This window comes from Lepidochelys kempii, chromosome 2 (assembly GCF_965140265.1).
Source record: "Lepidochelys kempii isolate rLepKem1 chromosome 2, rLepKem1.hap2, whole genome shotgun sequence".
NCBI classification, from domain to species: domain Eukaryota; kingdom Metazoa; phylum Chordata; order Testudines; family Cheloniidae; genus Lepidochelys; species Lepidochelys kempii.
Window position 1 is genome coordinate 146843568 of NC_133257.1, and position 27518 is coordinate 146871085.

General features: G+C 42.2%; 1 protein-coding gene across 2 annotated transcripts in view; it reads right to left on the reverse strand.

The window, feature by feature from the left end:
- SLC12A7 (solute carrier family 12 member 7) overlaps positions 1-27518 on the reverse strand; it is a 334571-nt gene that overhangs the window by 105648 nt on the left and 201405 nt on the right. For both annotated transcript variants that reach the window (XM_073332427.1, XM_073332428.1), the window contains 2 exons: positions 11705-11835; positions 3311-3552 (listed from right to left, as the gene is read on the reverse strand). In XM_073332427.1, the coding sequence (XP_073188528.1) occupies positions 3311-3552; positions 11705-11835 (373 nt within the window). The remainder of the gene's footprint in view (positions 1-3310; positions 3553-11704; positions 11836-27518) is intronic.

Genomic DNA, 27518 nt, shown 5'->3' on the forward strand with positions numbered 1-27518 from the left:
ACAATGTTCCTTTGTCTAGGACAGGTGGGCTTAAGCAATGCCTCTCAAAACACATTTTAGGAAAGAATTTCCAGCACACACCTATAACTATTTATACATCACCTATATATACATCACACAATATTAATGACCAGTGTGTTATCATTTTACATATGATACCTTACACAACACCTTTTAGATACAGATTATGACAACAGTGAGTTGGTGCAATGTGTGTGTCAGGCCTGATGAGAGTTATAATATGTTGTGGCTTTTCTAATTGGCAATGCAAGGCTCCCAGGGTCACATTCCAGACTGCACATCTACACAACAGTGATGTAGCTAGGAGTGGAAATTTGGGTGGGTCCACAGTTTACTGTGGACAGCAATGATCACAGTGCTGAGCTCATTTTAATAAAGATTTCACTGTCCAGTCGGTAGCACGGGCAGCCCATCTATTCCTTGCTCCAGTCAGCAGCAAAATGAAGCCCACCAGCACATCAGCAGTCACACTCCCCAGGCAGTGGGCACTGGTGCTCACTCAGACTACTTTAGAGCTGGATCCAGCTCAGATGGTGCTGCCTTTGTGGGCAGCTCCGCTCAGACTCACTGCTGTATTGCGGGGTCCACCCACAGTGTGATGATGGGATTCAGTGCAGCCCCAAACCCCTCTTCTCTCTCCTCCCCTCCCTTTTCCTCTCCTCTGCCCCCAATTACCTTTCCCCTCCTAGGAAGCATTCATATGGCTAATTTTTTCCTTCAAACACTTAGGCCCCCTAAAGGAGCTTGGGATGAAGGGCTACAGTGCACTGGCAAAACTGGGAGGAGCAGGAAGGTTGGAATGCAGGGGCTTGGGATGCACTAGCAGAGCAGGGGTTGCAGTGGGTTGGGTTGCAGTGCACTAGCAGAGCTGGGTGTGCAGGGTGGTTGGGGTGCCCTGGCAGAGGTGTGGGTGCAAACAGGTTAGGGTGCACTAACAGCTGGGAGCACAGGGGGTTGGGGTGAACTTGCAGAGGTGAGTGTGCAGGTAGGGGTGATATTACAGGGGGTTGAGGTACAGAGGTGGGATGCTCTGGCAGAGCTGAGGGTGCAGGGGTTTGGGGTGCACTGGCCAAGCTGCAGGATTCCACACTTTCCTCACCTGAGCCCTCAACCTCTCTCCCTTCCCTAACCACTAATCCCTATTTATCCTCCTTTCCATAACCGCCCTCCCCTTGCTGCACCACCAAACACCTCTCATCCTATTCCTCCATCCCCTCCCTTTTCCTCACCTCCCAGGAAGCATTCAGTTGTCTAATTTTCCACCCAAAAGACTTTGATTACATTCCCTCCAAACTAGAATTGAAACCGATGACTTGCAATCTGCAGCAACCTCCAGTCACTCAAAACTCCTTTTGTCTTTCTTAGATGGGGCTTGCAATTAATTTATCCTTAGATATGTGAATGGCAGGGTGAGTTCACAGCCATCAAGAGATCTGTGATTCCTCCAGCCATCAGTATCTCTCCTTTTAATAGTAAAAATGGCAGAAGGAAACTGAGGGTTTTTTTTGGAGGGGTGGAGGACTAACTAATTGGTCCTGCTTTGAGCAGGGGGTTGGACTAGATGACCTTCTGGGGTCCCTTCCAACCCTGATATTCTATGATTCTATGATTCTAACTCAGGAACCCCTTAAAATTTAGATCATTAAAGCTACCCTACAGACCATGAGGCAAAGTTCAAAACAATCCGATTAATCATTTGAATTTTAGAGCACTTACAAGAATCAAGCCTAAAAAAAAATGGTGGGATTAGAAACTCTCTGACTATTTGTCTGTATTGACACATGCACCATTTAAAAAAATGAACTTTTTCTTAAATACTGTTCTGAATTTGGGTCCACCAAAAGATTTAGTGAGTGTCATGCACTACCCTGGGTAAAACTTGATAGACTGGGACCATTTTGACCCATAGCTCATCAGTGGTCTGATCTTTAAGGGCCTGTCTACATTACCTGCTGGATTGACGGGCAGTGATAGATCCAGCGGGGGTCGATTTATCGTGTCTAGTCTAGACACAATATATCGACCGCTGAGCGCTCTCCCATCAACTCCGGTACTCCACCGGAGCAAGAGGCACAGGTGGAGTCGAGAGGGGAGCATCAGCAGTCGACTCACCGCAGCGAAGACACCACGGTGAGTATATCTAAGTACGTTGATTTTAGCTACGTTATTCACGTAGCTGAAGTTGTGTAACGTAGATCGATCCCTCCCCCTAGTGTAGACCAGGCATAAGTCTGGGTAAAAGTAAATAAATAAATAAAGACTCCAAATTTGGTTCACTTACCCTACCCTGAAGCTTTCTGTGAGCTTGTCTGCACTTGAAACTCTGTGCTGCTGTAGCTCTTCAGTGTAAACACTACCTATTCTAACAGGAGAGGTTCTCCCATCAGCGTAGGTAATCTACCTCCACGAGAGACGGTAGCTAGATGAACAGAAGAATTCTTCTGTCAACCTAGCACTGTCCACACCAGGAGTAGGTCAGCTTAAATATGCCACTCAGAGATATGGATTTTTTACACCCCTGAGGAAAGTAGCTCGGTTGACCTAAATTTTTATTGTAGAGCAGGCCTGAGGCTCACCATAGATTCACAGATTCCAAGGCCAGAAGGGATTGTTATGATTATCTAGTCTGACCTCCTGTATAACACAGGGCATAGAACTTTCCCAGAGTAATTCTTAGATTATATCTTTTGGAAATCCAATCTCCAGTGAGATATAAATATTAAGAGGAGGAGGAAGGCAAGTTTAATTGAAGAGGAAAATCTTTGAGAAAGACATACATAGTTACACAACTACATTTTAAAAACCACCACAAAACCCCCCAAAGCAAATAAGAAAAGACTAGAAACATTTTTATTAGAAAAAGTATATACTGATGAATTCTCATTAATGGACTATAACACAATTTATTTCTTTTTTTGGATCTATTTCAATTAAATGGAATAATTATATTTGCACTATGTAAAAAAAAAAAAAAGGTATGCTTGCTCACTGAGAGATTGAAGTCCATAAAAATATTCAGAATTTTAAATATTCTAATGAGAATGTATGCCAAAAATCAGTTACCACTTCTGTAGATACAGAAACACATTTGTGTGGACAAATGGGTAAATTATGAAACCGAATAGATACTTAGGTGCACAATTACCAATTTTTTCTACCAAAATGTTTTTAAGAGTTTTAGGTTGCATCTATTGTACTCATATTCTAGAATTTGGTACAAAATATTTAAGGCATTACAGTAATAATCTATCTTTACACACTTTAGCACTTAAAATAGTATTTCACTTACGGAAAGTCTGGTGGGTCAAAAGCAGTTTTAATAATGCCAGCATAAATGGCAAAGATGGAAAGAATCACACAAGACAGGAAGACCAGTGCAAGTTTGTTGACATATTTAACTCCTACAAAGACTACTATGGCCATCAGAGCGATAATACATGTCCCGTAAACTCTCATGTTGTTTAACATAGCTTCTGTTTCTCCATCAGCATCTTCTGCTTTAAATATAGCAGCACTGGGAGAAATGTATGTCTACAAAAGAAAACAAATAAAATATTAAAACTTTCTTCAAAAGGTGCCCAACCTTTCACAATAACTACATTTTCTTGAGTTTACAGATCTTACATTTATGTTAGAGAATTTATCTGGTATACATACTACCTTTAGTCTTTCAAGTGCTGATCCCTGTATCAGAGGCATAGATATACAAACAGTGAAAAAAGGACATTGAATCTGAAGAAACAAATAAGTTCCTCAATCTGCTGGAGGACAATACAATTAAGAAAAAAGTTATTTCCGAAGGTTTTTTATTATGGAGTCATAGCCATGGCTTCAATGTTGAAATTGTAACCACAGTTTCATAATACATCTTTCTTATAGCCCCCTATAGCTTCACAACAAAGACTAATTAAGACTGAAAATTGGCTGATTTATTCTTAGGTAAAAGAGATAAAGTTAAAGGTTAAACAAAGATAAAGTTAAACAAACTCTTTTTCAGTTACAGGTCATTACAATTAACATGATTTGAAAATGTGACCAATTTTTAATATTTCAGTGTTTAATATTTCTTATATTATGTAGCACAGACTATATCTGAAGAAAACAGCTTGTAATTAAACAATGTCAGTAGAAATTCTTATTCCAACTGTAAAGGTTATAGCATGTAAGAGTACAAGTATTTTGCTATACAACAGCTGTTTAATGAGAACACAAAGGCTTGTTCTTCTGATGATAGAGTCAGAAGTATCATAGAATATCAGGGTTGGAAGGGATCTCAGGAGGTCATCTAGTCCAACCTCCTGCTCAAAGCAGGACCAATCCACAACTAAATCATCCCAGCCAGGGATCTGTCAAGCCTGACCTTAAAAACCTCTAAGGAAGGAGATTCCACCACCTCCCTAGGTAACCCATTCCAGTGCTTTACCACCCTCCTAGTGAAAAAGTTTTTACTAATATCCAACCTAAATCTCCCCCACTGCAACTTGAGACCATTACTCCCCATTCTGTCATCTGCTACCACTGAGAACAGTTCTAGATGCATCCTCTTTGGAACCCCCTTTCAGGTAGTTGAAAGCAGCTATCAAACCCCCCTCATTCTTCTCTTCCACAGACTAAACAATCCCAGTTCCCTCAGCCTCTCCTCATAAGTCATGTGTTCCAGTCCCCTAATCATTTTTGTCGCCCTCCGCTGGATGCTTTCCAATTTCTTCACATCCTTCTTGTAATGTGGGACCCAAAACTGGACACAGTACTCCAGATGAGGCCTCACCAATGTCGAATAGAGGGGAACGATCACGTCCCTTGATCTGCTGGCAATGCCCCTACTTATACATCCCAAAATGCCATTAGCCTTCTTGGCAACAAGGGCACAACTGTTGACTCATATCCAACTTCTTATCCACTGTAATCTCTAGGTACTTTTTGCAGAACTGCTGCCTAGCCGCTCAGTCCGCAGTCTGTAGCAGTGCATGGGATTCTTCCGTCCTAAGTGCAGGAGTCTGCACTTGTCCTTATTGAACTTCATCAGCTTTCTTTTAGCCCAATCCTCTAATTTGTCTAGGGCCCTCTGTATCCTATCCCTACCCTCCAGCATATCTACCATTATATCCTATCCCTACCCTCCAGCATATCTACCATTATACCATTATATTATATACCAATATCTAATTGGATATTAGGAAAAACTTTTTCACTAAGAGGGTGGTGAAACACTGGAATGCGTTACCTAGGGAGGTGGTAGAATCTCCTTCCTTAGAGGTTTTTAAGGTCAGGCTTGACAAAGCCCTGGCTGGAATGATTTAACTGGGAATTGGTCCTGCTTTGAGCAGGGGGTTGGACTAGATGACCTTCTGGGGTCCCTTCCAACCCTGATATTCTATGATTCTATGATTCTATACCACTCCTCCCAGTTTAGGGTCATCTTCAAACTTGCTAAGGCTGCAATCCACGCCATCCTCCAGATCATTAATGAAGATATTGAACAAAACCGGCCCCAGGACCGACCCTTGGGGCACTCTGCTTGATACCAGCTTCCAACTAGACATGGAGCCATTGATCACTACCCATTGAGCTCAATGATCTAGCCAGCTTTCTATCTACCTTATAGTCCATTCATCCAGCCCATACTACTTTAACTTGCTGGCAAGAATACTGTGGGAGACCATGTCAAAAGCTTTGCTAAAGTCAAGCATGTCCACTGCTTTCCCCTCATCCACGGAGCCAGTTATCTCGTCATAGAAGGAAATTAGATATGTCAGGCATGACTTGCCCTTGGTGAATCCATGCTGACTGTTCCTGATCACTTTCCTCTCCTCTAAGTGCTTCAAAATTGATTCCTTGAGGACCTGTTCCATGATTTTTCCATGGACTGAGGTGAGGCTGACTGGCCTGTAGTTCCCCAGATCCTCCTTCTTCCCTTTTTTAAAGATTGGCACTACATTAGCCTTTTTCCAATCATCCAGGACCTCCCCCGATTGCCACGAGTTTTCAAAGATAATGGCCAATGGCTCTGCAATCACATCCACCAACTCCTTTAGCACCCTCGGATGCAGTGCATTCTGTATCATTTAGTTCAAATGGTATCACTAAGAAAAAAATTTTTTAACAAAAATACAACTTTAGCTCCAGATGTTGCAGATACTTATGCATGTGCTTAACTGTGTGTACACTAAGTAGTTCCAATTAAATTATGGGACTACTCATGTGACGAAAGTTACATACCTGCTTAAGCTTGCAGGATCAGGGCCTTAATTTTCCTTTTTTCTTTTTTGTAAAATTCAAATATGACACCTTATTAGCAGTAATATTTTTAAAATAGTAATTATAATTTAGTTAATTATAAAGTTTATTCTGAAGTTACAATAGCACAATTTTTTGAATTAGTGTTACAAAACCTCAACCTAAATGAATGATTTAAAAAAAAAATCAAGTGATTTAAATCAGCTGCTTAAATCACTCCACCGAGAAATTTAAAGTGTAACTTGGTAGAAACATCATACTGTAGTTAAAGTAAAACCAGGATCCCATTATATATCTGATTTTCATACTCTTTATTGTATTTTTGGAGAAAACCTATTTCCAGAAATGTTACTTGATATAGAAATGCACAATGTATGGAGTTTGCATTGTTTTCTGAAGTTTATTCAGGACAAAGAGAGGTAGGAAATCTGCTGCACCTGTATCTAAGGTATTACAAAAAAAAATTATTTCACAATATCTGATAAAGAGTATCTGATTACATAGTTAAAGACCATATAATAATGCATGCACTTACCAATGAAATGTTATCTTTGTATTTTCTTGATTTATGGATGCTTAATTGTGCAAAATTAATGGTCTCTAAGTACTTTTGTGATGGATTATATATCTTTCTTTCTACATACGAGGGCTGTCAAATTATTTAAAAAGTTAATTTGATTAATCACAAAACTAAAAAAATAGTTGTGATTAATCACAGCTTTAATCACGCTGTTAAACAATAAACAATACCATTTATTTAAATAATTTTGGATGTTTTCTACATTTTCAATTATATTGATTTCAACTACAACAGAGAACACAAAATGCACAGTGCTCACTTCACATTATTTTTTATTACAAATATTTGCATTGTAAAAAAGCTAAAAATAAATAGTATTTTTCAATATTGTGTGTGTGTTGGGGAAGAGAGAGAGAGTGTGTGTGTCTGTATGTGTGTGTTGGGGAAGAAAGCGTGTATGTGTGTGTGCTGGGGATGATAGAGAGAGAGAGTGTATGTGTGTTTGTGTTGGAGGGAGAGAGTGTGGGGGGGGAGAAGAGTGTGTGTATGTGTGTGTTGGGGGAAAAGAGAGAAAGAGAGAAACAGTGTGTGTGTGCGCGCGTGCGTGTGTGTGTTGTGGGAGGGGGGGTCCGTCTCTTTAAGCAGAGCACTCAGGAGCTTGAACAGTTTTCCAGTAGCAGCACTCACTCCTGAGCCAGAAGCAGCAGCAGACAGGCTCCCCCTGTCCCCCAACCCCGGCTCAGTGGCGACCAGGTACATAGTCAGGGGGAGAGGGACACCTTGACATCAGCCCCCCTGCATCTCCCCCTGCCCTTGCTGTGCACAGCAGCCAGGATGCAGGCTCCCTGTCTGGAGCAGCTTGGCTAGAGGCAGCTCCATGGTGGGGGGGAGGGAGGGAGTGGTGGGAGAAGCAGTGGAGCATGGCAGTGGGAGGAGGGGACCCCTGCCCTAAACAGGCGCCCTGGGTAGTGGCTCCCCTCACTCATGCCTAAGCCTGGCCCTGTGCAGCAGGTGCCAGGGGGCTGTGCTCCTCTCTCACCTCTGGAAGGTGTTTAATCAGCTATCCCAAATTGCCGCAGCTGATGCCTCCCTCCCTGTCCGCCACGGAGTCCAGTCTACAGAGGTGTGTGATTAACACTTGTTAAGAAAATAACATGTTAATTTGTTTTGAGTTAATCGCATGCGTTAACTGCGATTAATTGACAGGCCTACTACATACACACATGCACACACAAACTTTGTGTAACAATCATATAGATTTTAAAAGTATTTTATGGTTATTTGGGAATTTGTAATTATGTGTTAAAATTTCATTTGAAAATAAAAAGAAGATACAATTGATGAAAATACTATCAAATACACCAGTATAATTTTAAAGAGAACAAAAGTTAGGAACCCCTAGGGACTCACCAATTGCCATTTTCTTTTTAGGGTTTAGAGCAGTGGTTCTCAAAGCCGGTCCGCCACGTGTTCAGGGAAAGTCCCTGGCATGCCGGACCGGTTTGTTTACCTGCCGCATCCGCAGGTTCGGCCGATCACGGCTCCCACTGGCTGCAGTTCACTGCTCCAGGACAATGGGGGCTGCAGGAAGCGGCCCGGGCCAAGGGATGTGCTGGCTGCCCTTCCTGCAGACCCCATTGGTCTGGAGCGGTGAACCGTGGCCAGTGGGAGCCGTGATCGGCCGAACCTGCAAACACGGCAGGTAAACAAACTGGTCCAGCGCGCCAGGGGCTTTCCCTGAACAAGCGGCGGACCGGCTTTGAGAACCAATGGTTTAGAGTATATGATTCATTGACATAAAAATAGTCATAGCTTAAAGTGAAACTTTAGTAAACAGAAAATATTGTTAATAGTCTAATAATGGTAGTAAATGTTGCCAAATTTGAAATTTCTGCATTAATGATGTGTGATGATATTGCTTGCTAGCAAGACACTTATGTATATACAAGGAAATAAATGTGTCAAATTCCAGTGTTCCTATTTACTCTGTCAACACTGAGTTAGCATTGTCCATTCTAAAAAACTGCATTAACTAAGGACTACTTTCCTTGATAGGTAGTTTCCTATGTCTTTTACACAACAACAGATTTGTCAAGTTCCAATGGCCACATTTCATCTAAAGTCAACATTTCTCCAACACTCACTGCAGTCACCACATTCTCTATATTATTGCCATTTTTAACTATTTATTTTTCATTGACAATTTACACAATTTCTTTTAAAAACTATGGAACTTCACAGAAAAAGAACATTGTTTAATGTTAGTTAATGTTACTTTGTGCTACTTTAATAACATTTTCCTCAAACACTGAAAAGCTAAGAAATAAATAACTACAGTTAACAACTACACTTCTGTTTCATAACCTACACCAAAATAGAACTTATCAACTCTTATCTATTACTATCCTCTTTCCACAACACATTGTTAACATCCATGGCTTCATAAACTATCATATAGCCTTAACTGACATACATATGTACATACAAGGAATATACAAATGTTAAAAGTACAGCTCCTTTAAACATATGCTTTTCTTTTTGGATTTTTTAGAAAAAGGGGAACAACTTAATGTGTACTTTCTTTGAAGAAAATGTTATTAATGTAGAGCAGAGCAACCTGAACTATTAACATTATTTTTTTCTGTTCTTTTATGTAAGCACTACAGATGGCAAATCAGAGACAGTGACTAAAAATATTCGATCAGGCAATCTTGAAAGCAAACATTTCCAAGGAAAACTGGAGTCTTATAGATAACTGCGATGAGGATTATAAAAACTTCACTGATAAGTTGAGGCAATGCATGAAATTAGCCAAGAAAGAAAGACCAAAAAGAACGAAGGGAAGAATCGCCAAGGAAACGCAGAACTTGCTCGAGAAGTGGAGGAATATGAAGCAAAATGATGGTGACAAATTGAGTACTCCCTCCTCTGCAAGTTGATAAGAAGAAAACTAAAGGAGGACTTTGAGAAGTACCGAAATGAAAGGCTCTTAAAGACAGCTGAAGGTCACAGAAGCCTCAAAAAATGCAAAAGTGAATTGACACTGTGCAGGTCAACAATAACGGCGCTGAAGAACAGGGACGGAAAACCAGTAATTGACAGAACAGGGATGGAAGCAATCTGCAAACATTTCAATGCCAAACTGTTCACATCTCAGATAAATGTCCCAGTACCAACACTTCAAGAGACCAAAGAGCATGTACTCCCAATCCTCGTCAGCCAAGTTTGACAGACAGTTCACCAAATGAAGGAAGGAAAAGCCCCAGGTAAAGATGGACTGACAGTCGAAATGATAAGAGCTAGCGGCCAAAACCTCTGGGAAACCCTTGCTCAGAGGTTCAGCCGTTACTTGGCAATGTAGAAGATACCATCTAGGTGGAAGCAGTCCAATACTGTTCTGCTGTATAAGAAGGGTGATCATAAAGATCTAAAGAACTATCATCCAATATGCCTGCTCTCACATGTCTACAAGCTGTTCACCAAAATAATAACAAACCGACTCTCACAGAGTCTGGATGAGCAGCAGCCAAGAGGGTAGGCAGGCTTTCGAAGGAACTTCAGCAAAATGGACCATAGTTTCACTTTAAACCAGCTATTGGACTGCGCAAGGGAATACAAATTCCCCTTATGTATTGCCTTCATCAACTATGAAAAAGTTTTTGACAGCATAGAGATCAGTGCAGTGTTAAAAACTCTTGTGGAGCAGGGCATCAACACAAACTATATCAAACTATTAAAGGAAGCAAATTCTGACTTCACTACAGATATAACCTTATTTGACACTCCCCCTCGCATCCCAGTTAAGAAAGGTGTGAAACAAAAAGACACAGTTTCACCTAAACTCTTCACAGCCTGCCTTGAAATGATAATGAGGCGGATGAATTGGAAGGGTGGAATCAACATCAACGGAGAGCAGTTAAACCATCTCAGATTTGCAGACAATATTATGTTGATTGCCAAAAATATTATCAAACTATAGAAAATGTTGCGAGAACTCAACACAAAAAGCAGCCAAGCTGGACTTAAAATTAACCACTCCAAAACTAAATGTATGCAGTCGGATACCTTTCCAAAAGCCCAAATAACAATCAAGGGAGAACAAATAGAAGAAGTTGAGCAATATGTCTATTTGGGCCAAGAAATTAACATGCACCATGATCAGGAAGGTGAACTCTTGTGAAGAAAGAAAGCAGGTTCATGCACATTCAATTCTATCAAGGATGTCCTCCAAGGAAAAATCAACAAGGCAACACGCGCCAGCCTCTTCAACTCAACCATATTGCCAGCAATGTTGTACGGCAGTGAAACATGGGCGCTGATGAAGACAGAGGAGCAGCAACTGTCTGTCACGGAGAGGGCAATGGAAGGAAGAATTCTGGGAATTTCAATCCATGACCGAGTCCCCAGTTAAGTGATCAGACAGCAGAGTGGAGTGCAGGACATCATTGTTGAGGGAAGGCACAGTAAAATGCGATGGGCTGGGGATATAGCAAGGCTCACTGACAATCAATGGATTGCAGCTGTTGCCAAGTGGTACCCATTGGAACTGAAGAAACCACTTGGCCAATCTCCAAAGAGATGGGAAGATTGTATCATGAAAAGACATGGCCGCACATGGAGAAGGAAGGCCTGGATATGAGAAGAATGGAAGACATGTTGTGATTGGCGCAATCTATACAAGGGCTGAAGGAGCAATCAATCAAGGTGACAAGATGATATACTCCTATTGTTCAGATGACAAATTATTCCTTAAACACATTCCATGCTAGATTCTTTGAAAGAAAGTCAGCATCTCAAACGATAAATATCAACAAAACATTTTAAAAAATAACGGTGACTTGGAATGCATTTTAGGTTGAGTATATCTGCTCTATTAGCTCCAAAAACTGCTGGAATATAGTCAATCTTAAAAGATAAAATACTTACCAACAAAATTTCAATGGTACCAAGAATATACATCGCTCCTGCAAAAGTTGTACCCAAGTAAAAACAGAGTCCCACTGCTCCGCCAAACTCTGGCCCTAAAGATCTTGAAATCATGTAGTAAGAGCCACCTGCTGTGAAACAAAAAAAAGTAAAATTTAAAAGAAGTCAGACCCTGAGAGATGCACATCACATCCTAGACAATACATTTGAGTTGCCAAGTCAACTTAGGTCCCAAATTTAGATATAATATTTTTGTAAAAATTGTTTATTCCAACCAAAATTTGGGACCTAAGTTAACCTGGCAACTCAAATTTCTGCTCTGCATAAGAAACAGATTTTTTTTTAAAGAAATTTAAATGGAAACAATATTTTTAAAGGAGTAGCATTCACCTGCAGTGCTTGCAACCAAAATATTGTTTCATTCTATTCAAATATCAGAGCTAGAAAGTAAAAATAATTAGAAAAGGAATAAGAACAAATCAAATTGCTAACTATATTTTTAATTGTCTAACAAAGTTAATATAAAATACACTAATATCATAAATGGTAAAAGTAAATTAGACTATTCATATTGTTTCAGTTTTAATCCAGCTAGCATGGGTAACAATAGCAATGCAGACTTCAGTGTGTGTAGTTCAAGTCTGGCACAGACCCAGGGTATATAATTAACTTGCTAGCCCACTCTTTGCTGTCTTCACTATCATTGTTACCCATGCTAGCTAGCTTCAAGCTAGCTCAAGTAGGCTAGCCCATGCACAACTTTTGCTGTGTAGACATGCCCAAAGTTATAAGTAACACTGGTAAGTATATCTACATTTTTAAAATATATTAAATTTTAACCTGGCAATACTAGGTTAAAATTACTATACTAATAATAAGCTTTCATGAGCTGTAGCTCACGAAAGCTTATGCTCAAATAAACAGGTTAGTCTCTAAGGTGCCACAAGTACTCCTTTTCTTTTTGCGGATACAGACTAACACGGCTGCTACTCTGAAACCTATACTAATAATAATACTAGAGGTTTATTTTCTTATGCTTTATAGTGTGTGTAACATGGTACTAACTCAACATATTGAAATTAAAGTTAAAGTATTGGTCTGAATTCTGTTTGTTCTTCTCCCAACTCCTTCCCCACCAACATCATCATACCTATGCAGGAGCCAGACATATTACAGAGCTACTCCTGAGTACTTAGATAGAGGTGGGGATGCCTAATACCCTATGGCACTCTTCCAGTCTAAAGAAGCATAGCCAGATGGCCACAGGGTTCAGAGAGGTGTGATTCTCCCGCATACCTTATGGTATGCAGAAGCAAGCACTTGAGGAAGAGCATGTAGAGCCTTTACAAAACAGTCTTAAAGAGTGCTGATAAATGGAGGAAAGGGACATCAGTGACAAAGGGTTACAGAGAACAGAGGAGCATGGAAGGGGACAAGAAAAAGAAGAGTCTTTTATCCATGCTAAAATGTTAAATACTCACAATTTTTAGAATTTTTTTTAAAGCTCTTGCAGTTTCCAAGGCTGATACAATCTTCCTCCACTTTCCCTCCATTAATCCCATATCCCATCCTTCTTCTGCAGTACACCCCCACTCCTATAGACCTGCTAAAATTTGCAAGAGGACAGCCCCCATTTTGATGAGCCTCAGAAGATCTGTTGCAGAAGGATTCCCCTCCTGTGGGTAATGTAGTATATACCAATCTTATTCAAACTTCTGTGCTCATTCAAAAAGCTGGCAAATTCACAAACAAAACTCTGTTAAAAATAGCTAAGATTAAAAGAGTGTATTTCTTACTACATGTGGTGAAAGGAGCAATGAAGGTTTAAAGATTCATCTTTAAGAATGAGTTTGGAAGACATAGTCTTTATGAAGATTTACAAACGTGATATATTTCACGTTGTTGTGATGTCTACAGAAAACTTGACAACTGTTAGGCTGTTTGTATGCAGAGATCACTGCCTATCATGATGATGCATACCGTCTCATTGTTGTCTCATACTGTCTGTATCCATCAGCTGTCTCTTATTTTTATTGTAAGCTCTTCCAAGCAGGGACCATCTTTTTTGTTCTGTGTTTGTAAAGCACCTACCACAATGGGGTCCTGGTCCATGACTAGGGCTCCTAGGTTCTACATTAATACAAGTAAATAATAATCTTCAGAACTGCAGACATTACTAAGTCACAAATGAAAACCCTAACTGAACCAAGAAAATAAATAAAGAGCAATTGGTGTGGAAAAATAGACCAGACTAACTTCAATACCTGGAAGGATATTGGAACACGTTATTAAACAATCAATTTGCTCAAACCTAGAGGACAATAAGGCAATAAGTAAAGTTAAGATTCGGTCACACGTATTTTTAGTAAAAGTCAGGGACAGGTGGTGGGCAATAAACAAAAATTCACAGAGCCTGCTGCTTTGCCCTGGGGTCACTGCTTCAGTGGCCCCAAGGCTGACAGCTGCTCCACCCTACCACTGAGGAAGTCACAAAGGTCCCAGAAAGTTACAGAACCGATGACATCCATGACAGAATCATACCCTTAGCAATAAGTAATAGTCAACATGGATTTTCAAGAATTAATATTGTCAAACCAATCTAATTTCCTTCTTTGTTAGAGTAACCAGCCTAATGTATAGGGGGGAAGCAGTAGTTGTGCTATATCGGGACTTTTGTAAGGGTTTTGGCACATTCCCACAAGACATTTTCATGAGAAAACTACAGAAATATAAATGAAGTTATTATAAGGAGGTGAAAAACTGATTGAAAAACGATACTCAAAGAGTAGTTATCAATATCAAACTGGGAGATGTTTCAAATGGGGTCTTGTAGGGGTCTGTCCTAAGTATGGTACTGTGCAATATTTTCATTAATGACTTGGGATGATGGAGTCGAGAGCATGCTTGTAAAATCTACAGATGACACCAATTTGGGTGAGCTTGCAAGCACTTCGGAGGGCAAGATTTGAAGTCAAAATGATCTTGATAAATTGGAGAATTGGTCTGAAATCAATAAAATGAAATCCAGTAAAGACAAGTGCAAAGTATAGTAAAAGCTGTTTTATCTGGCACATCACCAATTGGAAAGTTCTATAAACCAACATTTCTGATCTTCATTGAAATTCCAGTTTATAATCCAGTTGGCGCGGGACCAGCAGTGGGTTGGGGTACAGGAGAGGGTGTGGAGCACAGGCCCTGGAAGGGAGTTTGGGTGCGGGAGGAGACTTGGGGCAGCGGGTTGGGGTAGGAGAGGGGGTGCAGGTGGGTGCCAGATCCGGGGGGGGGGGGTGGTCACCTTGGGCGGCTCCCCACAAGCGGCGACCTGTCCCAGCTGCTCCTAGGCGGAAGCGCGGCAGACACCTCTGCACACTGTCTCCACCCCAGGCACCGCCCCCACAGCTCCCATTGGCCATGGTTCCCAGCCAATGGGAGCTGTAAAGCTAGCACTTGGGGCTGGGGTCAGGCAGTGTGCAGAGCCTGCCGCGCCTCCACCTCAGAACAGCCGGGACAGGTCACTGTTTGCAGGGAGCCACCCAAGGTAAGCGGCCCCTGGATCCGGCATCCCAAGCCCCCTCCTGTGCCCCAAACCCCTTCCCACATCCAAACTCCCTCCCAGAGCCCGCACCCCAGCCCCTCACCCCGTCCCACACCCAAACTTCCTCCCTCTGAGTTAACCTGCATTTTTCACTTACTGGAACCCCCATTACCCCAACATGCCGGATAACACAGCTTTTACTGTACTAGGTTTAGGAAGGAGAAATCAAATATATGAATTTCAAAATGGGAAATAATTGGCCATGCAATAATACTGCAAAAAAGGATCTGGAATTTATAGGGGATCACAACTTGAATCTGAGTCAACAGTGGGATGGTGTTAAGAAAAAGGCAAATATCACTCTAGGAAGTATTAACAGGAATGTCGTATGTAAGTCATGGGATTTAATTGTTCCACTCTACTTGCAATTGGTAAGGCCTCAGCTGGAGTATGGAGACATGGAAGTTCAATCTCTATTAGCCATTAAAAAGTAAGATGACCAAATAAAAATGAGATATCTTACACAATGTAAAATAAAACAATATGCCAAAGGAATTGGACTGTACTTTTGATTAAATCAGTTGAATTAAGGACATATCTCCCCCATTTGTCTACACACCAATGTTGCCCCACCTATTACAGCACCATTTGCACTCAAGATCAAGTTAGTAACATTATGCCTATAACCATTATCAAATCTGGATTTTTGGAATGCTAAGTGATATGTTCAAGTAGCATGATAAGGATGCTGCCATCACTGAGTGTACTGTAGGTAGTACCAGACTATCGAGAATTCACAGGAGCTACTCAGATTCAGCATGGAACTAACATGCATAGAGAATTTAAAAGTTATAAAGAAAATCAGTCAATCAAACAAAATAACTGGACACATTATATGGTGGTACTAGAAAAACTATAATGTGGTGAATATGCCTAGATCAAAGGAAATTTAATAACACTATGAAAACACATTTTTCAATTTCAAGAGATTTATAGTAGATGGAATGACGCTAAAAATACCACTGTTGGCTGTATCCAGAGGATTTTGATGTACACAAATTGATGTCAAAAGATTCTGGCTTCATAGGGCACCAAAGCTTCAAAAAACACAAAAGCCAGAGGAGCACTTGATTGACATTCAGTGTGCATGGGGAACATCAAAATTACTCACTAATGACAAGACTATCATAGTAGAATTGTTGATGGATATTACATATTCGATTCTCCACCCCCATTATCTCCTATTTCTGACTAACCTCAATTTTGGAGATGTCAGCTAAGCTAAAGACTTCAGGTCAGAGGACTCTTAAAACTCTGTCAATTAGGGAAAAGCATAACCATGCTCTATCAACTAAGACAATGGGGTTAAGAGACAGACATCTCTCAGAGTTTGGAATCTACATGAGGCCAAAAGTAGCTTTACTTGGGTGTGTCCAAAGGTAAAGCTCCATCTCAGAATGGGGAGCAGTTGTAAGGAGCCAGGGACTAGAACCTGAATGGGCAGAGTCTGGGACACTCAGTGTTTCCACAGTGTCACCAGGAGGCCATGCAGAACTACAGCCAGGAAGCACTGTGAGAGTAGGCACTGCAGGAAGTACTGCCCACGAAACCCAGGGTGACAGTACCCTGAGGGCCTCTGACTGTCCAAATGCCCTATTTAACCCTGGAAGGTGTCCCAGATTTCAGGCATGCTGGGACTCCAGACCTTAGCTCATCTCCTAATCTCTGTTCTCTGATTGAAGCCTGACTCTGACCCTTACTCTTTCCTCCTGACTGCAGGCTGGTACTACCTCTGATCATAGGCAGTGTGTGATTCCTGCATTTTGGGAAGCTGGGTGCGAGTGTAGGATGTTCTCTAGAAACGAGGTTCCCTAGAAACGGGGGGGGGGCGGGGACTGAGTGCCCAAAATGTGGCTCCACCCCCTGCTCTGCCCAAGGCTCTGCCCCCATTCAGCCTCCTCCCCCAGAGGCCCCACCCACGCTCCATCCCCGCACCACCCCGTACCCTGCTTGGTCCCCTCCTCCAAGGTCTCCCCACTTGCCGGTTGCACCTCTCCACCTCCTCCCCAAAGGCCCCCCACCCGCTGTTTGCTCCTCTCCAACTCCTCACCCAAGGTCCCCCTGCCCACCACTCATTGCTCTCCGTCTCTCCCCACCCCATCACTCGCCCTTAAGGAAGGTAAAAAGTGATGTGGCCCTGGGCCCCCCGGTTCCGGTGCCCCTTAAGTGAGTTGCTCGAGCATCAGCACAGCGAGAGGAGGAGTCCCAGCTAAAATCACTCTCTTCTGTGATCCAGGAGAAGTGCATACAGTACTGGATGAATGAAGCATGAAGTTCTGGAACTGTAAAAACACTGCACTTCCAAAGCACTTTCCATCTGATGACCTCAAAGCGCCTAACAAAAACCAAAGAATTAAGCTACACAATACCCCGGTGAGGCAGGAAAGTCGTATTATCCCTGTTTTTCCAATGGAGAAACAGATTGATTAAGTCACCTATCCGCGGCCTTTTTAAATCAATGGAAAGACTCCCATAGAGATCAAGTCTTAAATGACGGATCCAATGTCACACTGAAAGTCTGTGACAGGACCATTAATAAAAGCCCAGACCTTCATATTCCTAACTGCTTTCAACACCAAACCATGCTTCTTTCCTTAAATTTTACTTTCCATTTCCCATATCTGGAAAACAAATGAGTCTCTTTGAAGGGACTCTTAGCTGATTACTGAACAGACTGTGCCTGTAAGGTAGTTAATTCAATTGTATTTGCGGTACACATCTTACAGATGAATCCAGCAACTATGATTTCAACGATTCCTTGTTTTACACAAAAATGTGTAATTTTGTCCTTTTACAGAGACAAGGTGGGGGAGGTAATATCTTTTATTGGACAAACTTCTGTTCATAAGAGAGGCAAGCGTTCCAAAAGCCCTCCCACTTTTAAAAGTGATGGGGCCCTGACCGCCCGCTGTTCTGGCACCCCTTAGCTGAGTTGCTCCAACCTTGGCACAGCGGGAGGAGGAGTCCCACAGCTGGGCCAGCCAGCGAGCAGCAGAACCACTTTTAAAAGTGATAAGGTCCTGGTCCCCTGACCCCTCCCATGCCGTTTTGGCACCCCTTAGCTGAGTTGCTCCGGCATCAGGCTCTGACAGTCCCAACAAACTGCTAAGAAGTGCTCTTAAGGAGTTTTTTTACAGCAGATACATTTTTCCATCTGCATGCCCATCTCGTGTTACTTAAACTACACAAATCCAGTTTCACTCCAAGCATCTTCCAGGCCTCTAAGTAAGCATGGTGTGTGTTAGGTTGTGAAAAGAAGGTTAACCAGCCCTCTACAGTGTAAAAAAAATCCTGTTGCTGACCGGTTTACTTTGCAGGCCTCAAATAAAACGAAATTCAATTTATGAGCCACTCAGTGTCTAGCAGTGGGGTGATGTTGCAGCATTTTTTGCTGTACTCCACTTACATTACCTGCCATTACAGTGGCCCCATGATAACACTGTGCTTTTACTGACAAGTTTGCAATCCCTGATGCTTGTAAGAACTTCTTAATGTTGTGATAGCATCCCCTCACTTAGAACAATCAACAAATCCTAGAAATCATTCCTTTATTTCCAGATTTTCTGTGTATTTCTTCTTGCTTAAAACAGCTACGGCAAATGGCCAACGCTATTGTGGTGAGTCCCGCGCTTCTCCTTAGTGTGGTGGGTCAGGGTCCCTGCCCCTATTCTTGGGCTCCACTAGTGCCCTGGAGAGGGAAAGAAGGGGAAAAGGTAAGAGACCCAGATCCGCCCCCTACTTTAGTCCCAGCCCCTTCAGCTTCATAAGCTTCTTATCCTCTTTCCCCTTGGGCAGGGTCTCCCTTCCCCTGGTACTCTGATTCTCTGGTCAACACCACTACACTTCTAAACTACAGTCAGCTTTCCTTCCCCTCTCTTGTCTGACTGAAGCAGGGGTTTTTACCTCTCCTTAGTCCACAGAAAATAAGGCTCTGATCATCCCGGGGCTTATATACCTCCCTTCTGCTGTGTCACAGTGCATGCTTTGTCACCAAGAACAGTAAAAAACCCAGTCCCCTGAGACTTCTGACTGATTTCACAATATCAGCAGCAATTTGTAAATGCTCGTTTTGAGTTACAAGGCTTGTGAGACTGAAAAAACCCGCTTTTTTTTTTTTTTTTTTGCAAATGCTTTATCATACTTTGAAAACAAATTGCATAATTCTGGAAAGTTTCCATGGTTTGCTGATTCTTCTCTCATTGTGCCCCCGCAATGCAATTCCTTGTTTAGCCAAGTAAAGCAGTAAATCGGTGATTTTTATAGCATATGCTTTGTTTTCATGTAACACCATCTAGTGAGAATTTGAAAACTGTGCCATTACAGAGCCCACTTCTTTTGACTATTTGAAAAAATGCAACCTTTCAGAACACTGCTTGTGTATAGCAGATTGTATATATTTCTGATGCTTTTTTCCTATATTTTTCCTGTCCCTTTCTCCGTTTTCAGTGAATGCAGGGTCTCTAAAACCACTGGAAAACTGTCTGCAAGGAAAGCAGAAAACTGCATCTGCCTGCTTACTGTACTCTAAAAATGAAAATGTTTCGTAATATTCTTATATAAATGAATAAGTTTGCTGACCAAAAGCAGTTTTTGGATACTCAAGTAAATGAGGTTGTGATGGGCCTGTTGCAGTTGTATCAAGGTCTGAAACAGGAGATGTAGAGAGGTTGTTGCTGTCAGAAACCACAGTACTCTCTGGCTGATTTAACAGGCATTCTTCCCACCAATCAGGGCCCAGCACATCACTGAAACAGGCAGCCAATGAAGACTCTGAATCTAGTCATTTATTTCCTTACCTGGAATATCATTGCAATCTTTACCCTTTATTCCTGATGTACAAACCATTTTTTCAGGAGTGGGTACTTCTAGAATCCAGGCCAGAAATTTTTTGAATCTCCATGTTCTCAACTCAGAGATGAAGACGATACTTCTGTGACATTCTATACCTTGGAAGAGCCTGCTGTAACCCTCATATTCCTCATTTTCATATAATTGTGATCTTACATATAAAGCATGCCTTGTACAGTATCGGGGAAAGGTTATGATCTGCTGAAAGTCATTTCTCTGTCCATATATATGTATATCATTAATGCATATGAAGTTATGAGAATTGTGTAGTATGATGGTCACTAAAACATGCAGAAAAGGACCTAGGGGTGACAGTGGACGAGAAGCTGGATATGAGTCAGCAGTGTGCCCTTGTTGCCAAGAAGGCCAATGGCATTTTGGGATGTATAAGTAGGGGCATAGCGAGCAGATCGAGGGACGTGATCGTTCCCCTCTATTCGACATTGGTGAGGCCTCATCTGGAGTACTGTGTCCAGTTTTGGGCCCCACACTTCAAGAAGGATGTGGATAAATTGGAGAGAGTCCAGCGAAGGGCAACAAAAATGATTAGGGGACTGGAACACATGAGTTATGAGGAGAGGCTGAGGGAGCTGGGATTGTTTAGCCTGCAGAAGAGAAGAATGAGGGGGGATTTGATAGCTGCTTTCAACTACCTGAAAGGGGGTTCCAAAGAGGATGGCTCTAGACTGTTCTCAATGGTAGCAGATGACAGAACGAGGAGTAATGGTCTCAAGTTGCAGTGGGGGAGGTTTAGATTGGATATTAGGAAAAACTTTTTCACTAAGAGGGTGGTGAAACACTGGAATGCATTACCTAGGGAGGTGGTAGAATCTCCTTCCTTAGAGGTTTTTAAGGTCAGGCTTGACAAAGCCCTGGCTGGGATGATTTAACTGGGAATTGGTCCTGCTTTGAGCAGGGGGTTGGACTAGATGACCTTCTGGGGTCCCTTCCAACCCTGATATTCTATGATTCTATGATTCTATGCTGTAAGTTCCGGAATCAGCCAGATATTAGCTCCCCAGAGGCAACATCAAGGAAAGTAACCAATGGCCAGGCGGGGTGTGACACAGCCCATCAACAGCCATTGTCCAGCAAGGGAGCTACAATTCAATGACCCACCTGCATCAGGCCCCACCAAGGGATTTGCTTAACCTTGCTGGGAGAGATTCAGCAATGCCCCACAGACATGCCTGGACTTGTGTTCTACAAGCACATGGACTGAGAGTATAAAACAGAATGGACATATACTATGCCCTTCTTCTGCTCCACCTATGCTGCAAGCAACTAAGACACTGAGAAGAAGACAAGACTCTAACACAGAAGATTGGCCCAGGTTTAAAGGACAAACCTGTATATTAAAGACTGCAATATCCAGTGGGGTATAGATTTATTAGCTATAAAAATAGATTTTAAGTGATTATAAATCAAAGCATAACAAGTCAGACTGAGATTGAGATGGAAATAGGAGACAGACTTGTGGAAAGTCTCTGCGTAAGGATAAAAGGGGTAAAAAAACAAGGGTGATGTTATTTTAGGGGTCTACTACAGACCACCTAACCAGGAAGAAGTGGATGAGGCTTTTTTTTATACAACTAAAAAGGTCATCCAAAGCAGAGGACTTGGTGGTGATGGGGGACTTAACTACTCAGATGTCTGTTGGGAAAATAACACAGTAGGGCACAGATTATCCAACAAGTTATTGGAATGTATTGGAGACAATTTTTTATTTCAGAAGGTAGAGAAAGCTACTGGAGAGAGGCTGTTCTAGATTTGATTTTGACAAATAGGGAGGAACTGGTTGAGAATTTGAAAGTGGAAGGCAGTTTGGGTGAAAGTGATCATGAAATGATAGAGTTCATGATTCTAACGAATGGTAGGAGGGAGAACAGCAAAATAAAGATAATGGATTTCAAGAAGGGAGACTTTAGCAAACTCAGGGAGATGGTAGGTAAGATCCCAGGGGAAGCAAGTCTAAGGGGAAAAACAACTGAAGACAGCTGGCAGTTTTTCAAAGAGACATTATTAAGGGCACAAGAGCAAACTATCTCACTGTGTAGGAACGATACAAAGTATGGCAAGGGACCACCCTGGCTTAACCAGGAGATCTTGAATTATCTAAAAATCAAAAAAGAGTCCTACAAAAAGTGGAAACTAGGTCAAACTGCAAAAGATGAATATAAACAAATAACACAAGTATGTAGGGACAAAATTGGAAAGACCAAGACACAAAACGAGATCAAACTAGCTAGAGACATAAAGGGTAACAAGAAAACATTCTAGAAATACATTGGAACAAGAGGAAGACCAAGGACAGGGTAGGCCCATTTCTCAATTTGTGGGGGGAAGGACAATAACCAAAAATGTGGAAATAGCAGGGATGCTTAATGACTTCTTTGTGTCAGTTTTCATCAAGAAGGGTGGTGGTGATAGGACATCTAACATAGTGAATACCAGTGAAAATGGGGTAGGATCAGAAGAGGCTAAAATAGGGGGAGAACAAGTTAAAAATTACTTAGACAAATTAGATGTCTTCAAGGCACCAGGGCCTGATGAAATGCATCCTAGAATACTCAAGGAGCTGACAGAGGAGATATATGAGTCATTAGCGATTATCTTTGAAAAGTCATGGAAGATGAGAGAGATTCCAGAAGACTGGAAAAGGGCAAATATAGTGCAATCTATAAAAAGGGAAATAAAGACAACCCAGGAAATTACAGACGAGTCATCTTAACTTCTGTACCCAAAAAGCTAATGGAGCAAATAATTAAGCAATCAATTTGTAAATATTTAGAAGATAATGAGGTGATAAGTAACAGTCAGCATGGATCTGTGAAGAACAAATCACGTCAAACCAACCTGATAGCTTTCTGACTGGGTAACAAGACTTGTGGATGGGGGGAAGCAGTAGACGTGGCACATCTTGACTTCAGTAAAGGTTTTGATACTGTCTCGCACCAACAAACTAGGGAAATGCAACCTAGATGGAGCTACTATAAGCTGGGTGCAAAACTGGTTGGAAAACCGTTCCCAGAGAATAGTTACCAGTGGTTCACAGTCATGTTGGAAGGGCATAAAGAGTGGGATCCCACAGGGATCAGTTCTGTGTTTGGTTCTGTTCAAAGTCTTCATTAATGATTTAGATAATGGCACAGAGAGTACACTTATAATGTTTGCAGACAATAACAAGCTGGGAGGGGTTGCAAGTGCTTTGGAGGATAGGATTAAAATTCAAAATGATCTGGACAAACTGGAGAAATGGTCTGAAGTAAATAGGATGAAATTCAATGAGGACCAATGCAAAGTACTCCATTTAGGAAGGAATAATCAGTTGCACACATACAAAATGGGAAATGACAGCCTAGGAAGGAGTACTGCTGAAAGGGATCTGGGGTCATAGCAGACCACAAGCTAAATATAAGTCAACAGTGTAACGCTGTTGTAAAAAAAATGAACATCATTCTGGGTTGTATTAGCAGGAGTGTTGTAAGCAAGATACGAGAAGGCATTCTTCCACTCTACTCCACGCTGATTAGGCCTCAACTGGAGTACAGTATCCAGTTCTGGGTGCCACACTTCAGGAAGGATGTGGACAAATTGGAGAGAGTCCAGAGAAGAGCAACAAAAATGATTAAAGGTCTAAATAACATGACCTATGAGGGAAGATTGAAAAAATGGGGTTTGTTTAGTCTGGAAAAGAGAAGACTGAGGGGGGACATGATAACAGTTTTCAATTACATAAAAGGCTGCTACAAGGAGGAGGGAGAAAAAATTTTCTTCTTTACCTCTGAGGGTAGGACAAAAAGCAATGGGCTTAAATTGCAGCAAGGGAGGTTTAGATTGGACATTAGGAAAAACTTCCTAACTATCAGGGTGGTTAAGCACTGGAATAAATTGACTAGGGAGGTTGTGGAATGTCTATCATTGGAGATTTTTAAGAGCAGGTTAGACAAACACCTGTCAGGAATGATCTAGATCTGGGGTCGGCAACCCTCGGCATGCGGCCCGTCAGGGAAATCCACTGGCGGACTGCGAGACATTTTGTTTACATTGACTGTCCCAGCACATCCCCATGGCCCGCGGCTTTCTGCAGCTCCCATTGGCCGGAACGGCAAACCGTGACCACCTCAACAGCCCAACACCACAGGAATGATAAATGTTACTATATTATGGTCACTATTTCCAAGTGGTCCTGTTATATTTACCTCTTGGACCAGATCCTTCGCTCCACTCAGGATTACATCGAGAGTTGTCTCTTCCCTTGTGGGTTCCTGTACCAACTGCTCCAAGAAGCAGTCATTTAAAGTATTGAGAAATTTTGTCTCTGCATTTCATCCTGAGGTGACATGTAACCAGTCAATATGGGGATAAGTGAAATCCCCCACTATTATTGAGTTTTTTATTTTGGTAGCCTCTCTAATTTCCCTTAGCATTTCATCGTCACGATCACTGTCCTGGTCAGGTGGTCGATAATGATCCCTATTCTTATTAGAGCATGGAATTACTATCCATGGAGATTCTATGGAACACGTGGATTCATTTAAGATTTTTATTTCATTTGATTCTACATTTTCTTTCACGTATAGTGCCACTGCCCAGCCCTCAGACGACCTGTTCTGTCCTTCCGATATATTTCGTACCCCGGAATGATTGTGCCCCATTGATTGTCCTCACTCCACCAGGTTTCTGTGATGCCTATTATATCAATATCCTCCTTTAACACGAGGCTCTCTAGTTCACCCATCTTATTATTTAGACTTCTAGCATTTGTGTACAAGCACTTGAAAAACTTGTCACTGTTTATTTGTCTGCCCTTTTCTGATGTGTCAGGTTCTTTATGTGAATGTTTCTCGTCGATCTGGCCCATACTTTATCCTCTTCCATCCTCTCCTCCTGACTAAAACCTAGAGAATCTCTATCAATAGACTCTCCTCAAAGAGAAGTCTCTGTCCGATCCACGTGCGCCTCTGCAGCAATCGGCTTTCCCCCATCTCTTAGTTTAAAAACTACTGTGCAACCTTTTTAATGTTAAGTGCCAGCAGTCTGGATCCACTTTGGTTTAGGTGGAGTCCATTCTTCCTGAAAAGTTTCCCCAGTTCCTAATAAATCTAAACCCCTCCTCTCTACACCATTGTCTCATCCACACATTGAGACTCTGAAGCTCTGCCTGCCTGGCCCTGCGTGTGGAACTGGAAGCATTTCTGAGAATGCCACCATAGAGGTCCTGGATTTCAGTCTCTTTCCTTGCAGCCTAAATTTGGCCTCCAGGACATCTCTCTTACCCTTCCCTATCTCACTAGTACGTACATGTACCACAACCACCAGCTCCTCCCCAGCACTACACATAAGTCTATCTAGATGCCTTGAGAGATCCGCAACCTTCGCATCAGGCAGGCAAGTCACCATGTGGTTCTCCCGGTCATCACAAACCCAGCTATCTATGTTTCTAATGATCAAATCTCCCATTACTAACACCTGCCTTTTCCTAATGCCTGGAGTCCCCTCCCGCAGAGAGGTAACCTCAGTGTGAGAGGATCATAGAATCATAGAATATCATGGTTGGAAGGGAACTCAGGAGGTCATCTAGTCCAACCCCCTGCTCAAAGCAAGACCAATCCCCATATCCCTAAATGGCCCCCTCAAGGATTGAACTCATAACCCTGGGTTTAGCAGGCCAAAGCTCAAACCACTGAGCTATCCCTCCCCCACCAGGATACCACAACATCATCTGGAAGGAGGGTCCCAACTATGGGAAGGTTTCCCTCTGCTCCCATTGACTGCTCTCCTTCTCTGGGCCTTTCATCCTCCTTAACAGCGCAGGGGCTGTCTGACCAGAGGTAGGACAAATCTACAGTGTCCCGGAAAGCCTCATCAACTTACCTCTCTGCCTCCCTTAGCTCCTCCAGTTCCGCCACCCTGGCCTCCAAAGCCCGTACACGGTCTCTGAGGGCCAGGAGATCTTTGCACCAAATGCACACATATGCCACCCGCCCACAGGGCAGGTAATCATACATGCTACACCAAGTGCAATAAACAGGATAGCCCCCACTCTGCTGCTGGGCTTCTGCCTGCATTCTCTCTACAGCTACCTAGGTTAATGATAGGGTTTTTGCTTAAATCAAGAAGTTTTGATTATAGTTTAGTTTAAAGGTTTTAAAGAATGGCAAGTGTACCTCACCCCCTTTCCACTCCCCTTCCAAACTCCCTCTTGAAACTCCCTGTTAGCGGTCCCTGGTCACAAAGCTCCCTGGTAGCATGCTCACTGCTTAATAAAGCCCTGGCCTTCTTGATAGCTCCACCCTCTGATTAAGGCTCAGCCAATGAACAGAGGCTTCTAGATTTCAAACCTTGTTTAGAAGCTCACAGCTTCCAACTGCCGGTCACAGCACACGGTCCTTCAAACAAAAAAACAGACAAACAAACAGACAAACACAAGCTCAGCACACAGCACTAGGAAGTGTTGTTTACTCCTTCTCATAACACAAGAACTAGGGGTCACCAAATGAAATTAATAGGCAGCAGGTTTAAAACAGATAAAAGGAAGTATTTCTTCACACAACACACAGTCAACCTGTAGAACTCCTTTCCAGAGGATGTTGTGAAGGCCAAGACCATAACAGGGTTCAAAAAAGAACTAGATATATTCATGGAGGATAGTCCATCAATGGCTATTAGCCAGGATGGGTAAGGAATGGTGTCCCTAGCCTCTGTCAGAGGGTGGAGATGGATGGCAGGAGAGAGATCACTTGATCATTACCTGTTAGGTTCACTCCCTCTGGGCACCAGGCATTGACCGCTCTCGGTAGACAGGATACTGGGCTGGATGGACCTTTGGTCTGACCAGTAGGACCATTCTTATGTTCTTATCTACTTTCTCTACACCAGTCATGATTTTATAGACCTCAATCATATCTCCCCTTAGCCGTCTCTTTTCCAAGCTGAAAAGTTCCAGTCTTATTAATCTCTCCTCATACGAAAGCCATTCCATATCTCTAATCCTTTTTGTTGCCCTTTTCTGAACCTTTTCCAAATCAATATATCTTTTTTGAGATGGGACAACCACATCTGCACACAGTATTCAAGATGTGGGCATACCATGGATTTATATAGAGGCAACATGATATTTTCTGTCCTATTATCTATCCCCTTCTTAATTATTCCCAGAATTCTGTTCACTTTTTTGACTGCTGCTGCACATTGAGTGGATGTTTTCAGAGAACTATCCACAATGACTCCAAGATCTCTTTCTTGAGTGGCAACAGTGAATTTAGACCCCATCACTTTACATGTATAGTTGGGATTATGCTTTCCAATGTGCATTACTTTGCATTTATCAACATTAAATTTCATCTGCCATTTTGTTGCCCAGTTTTG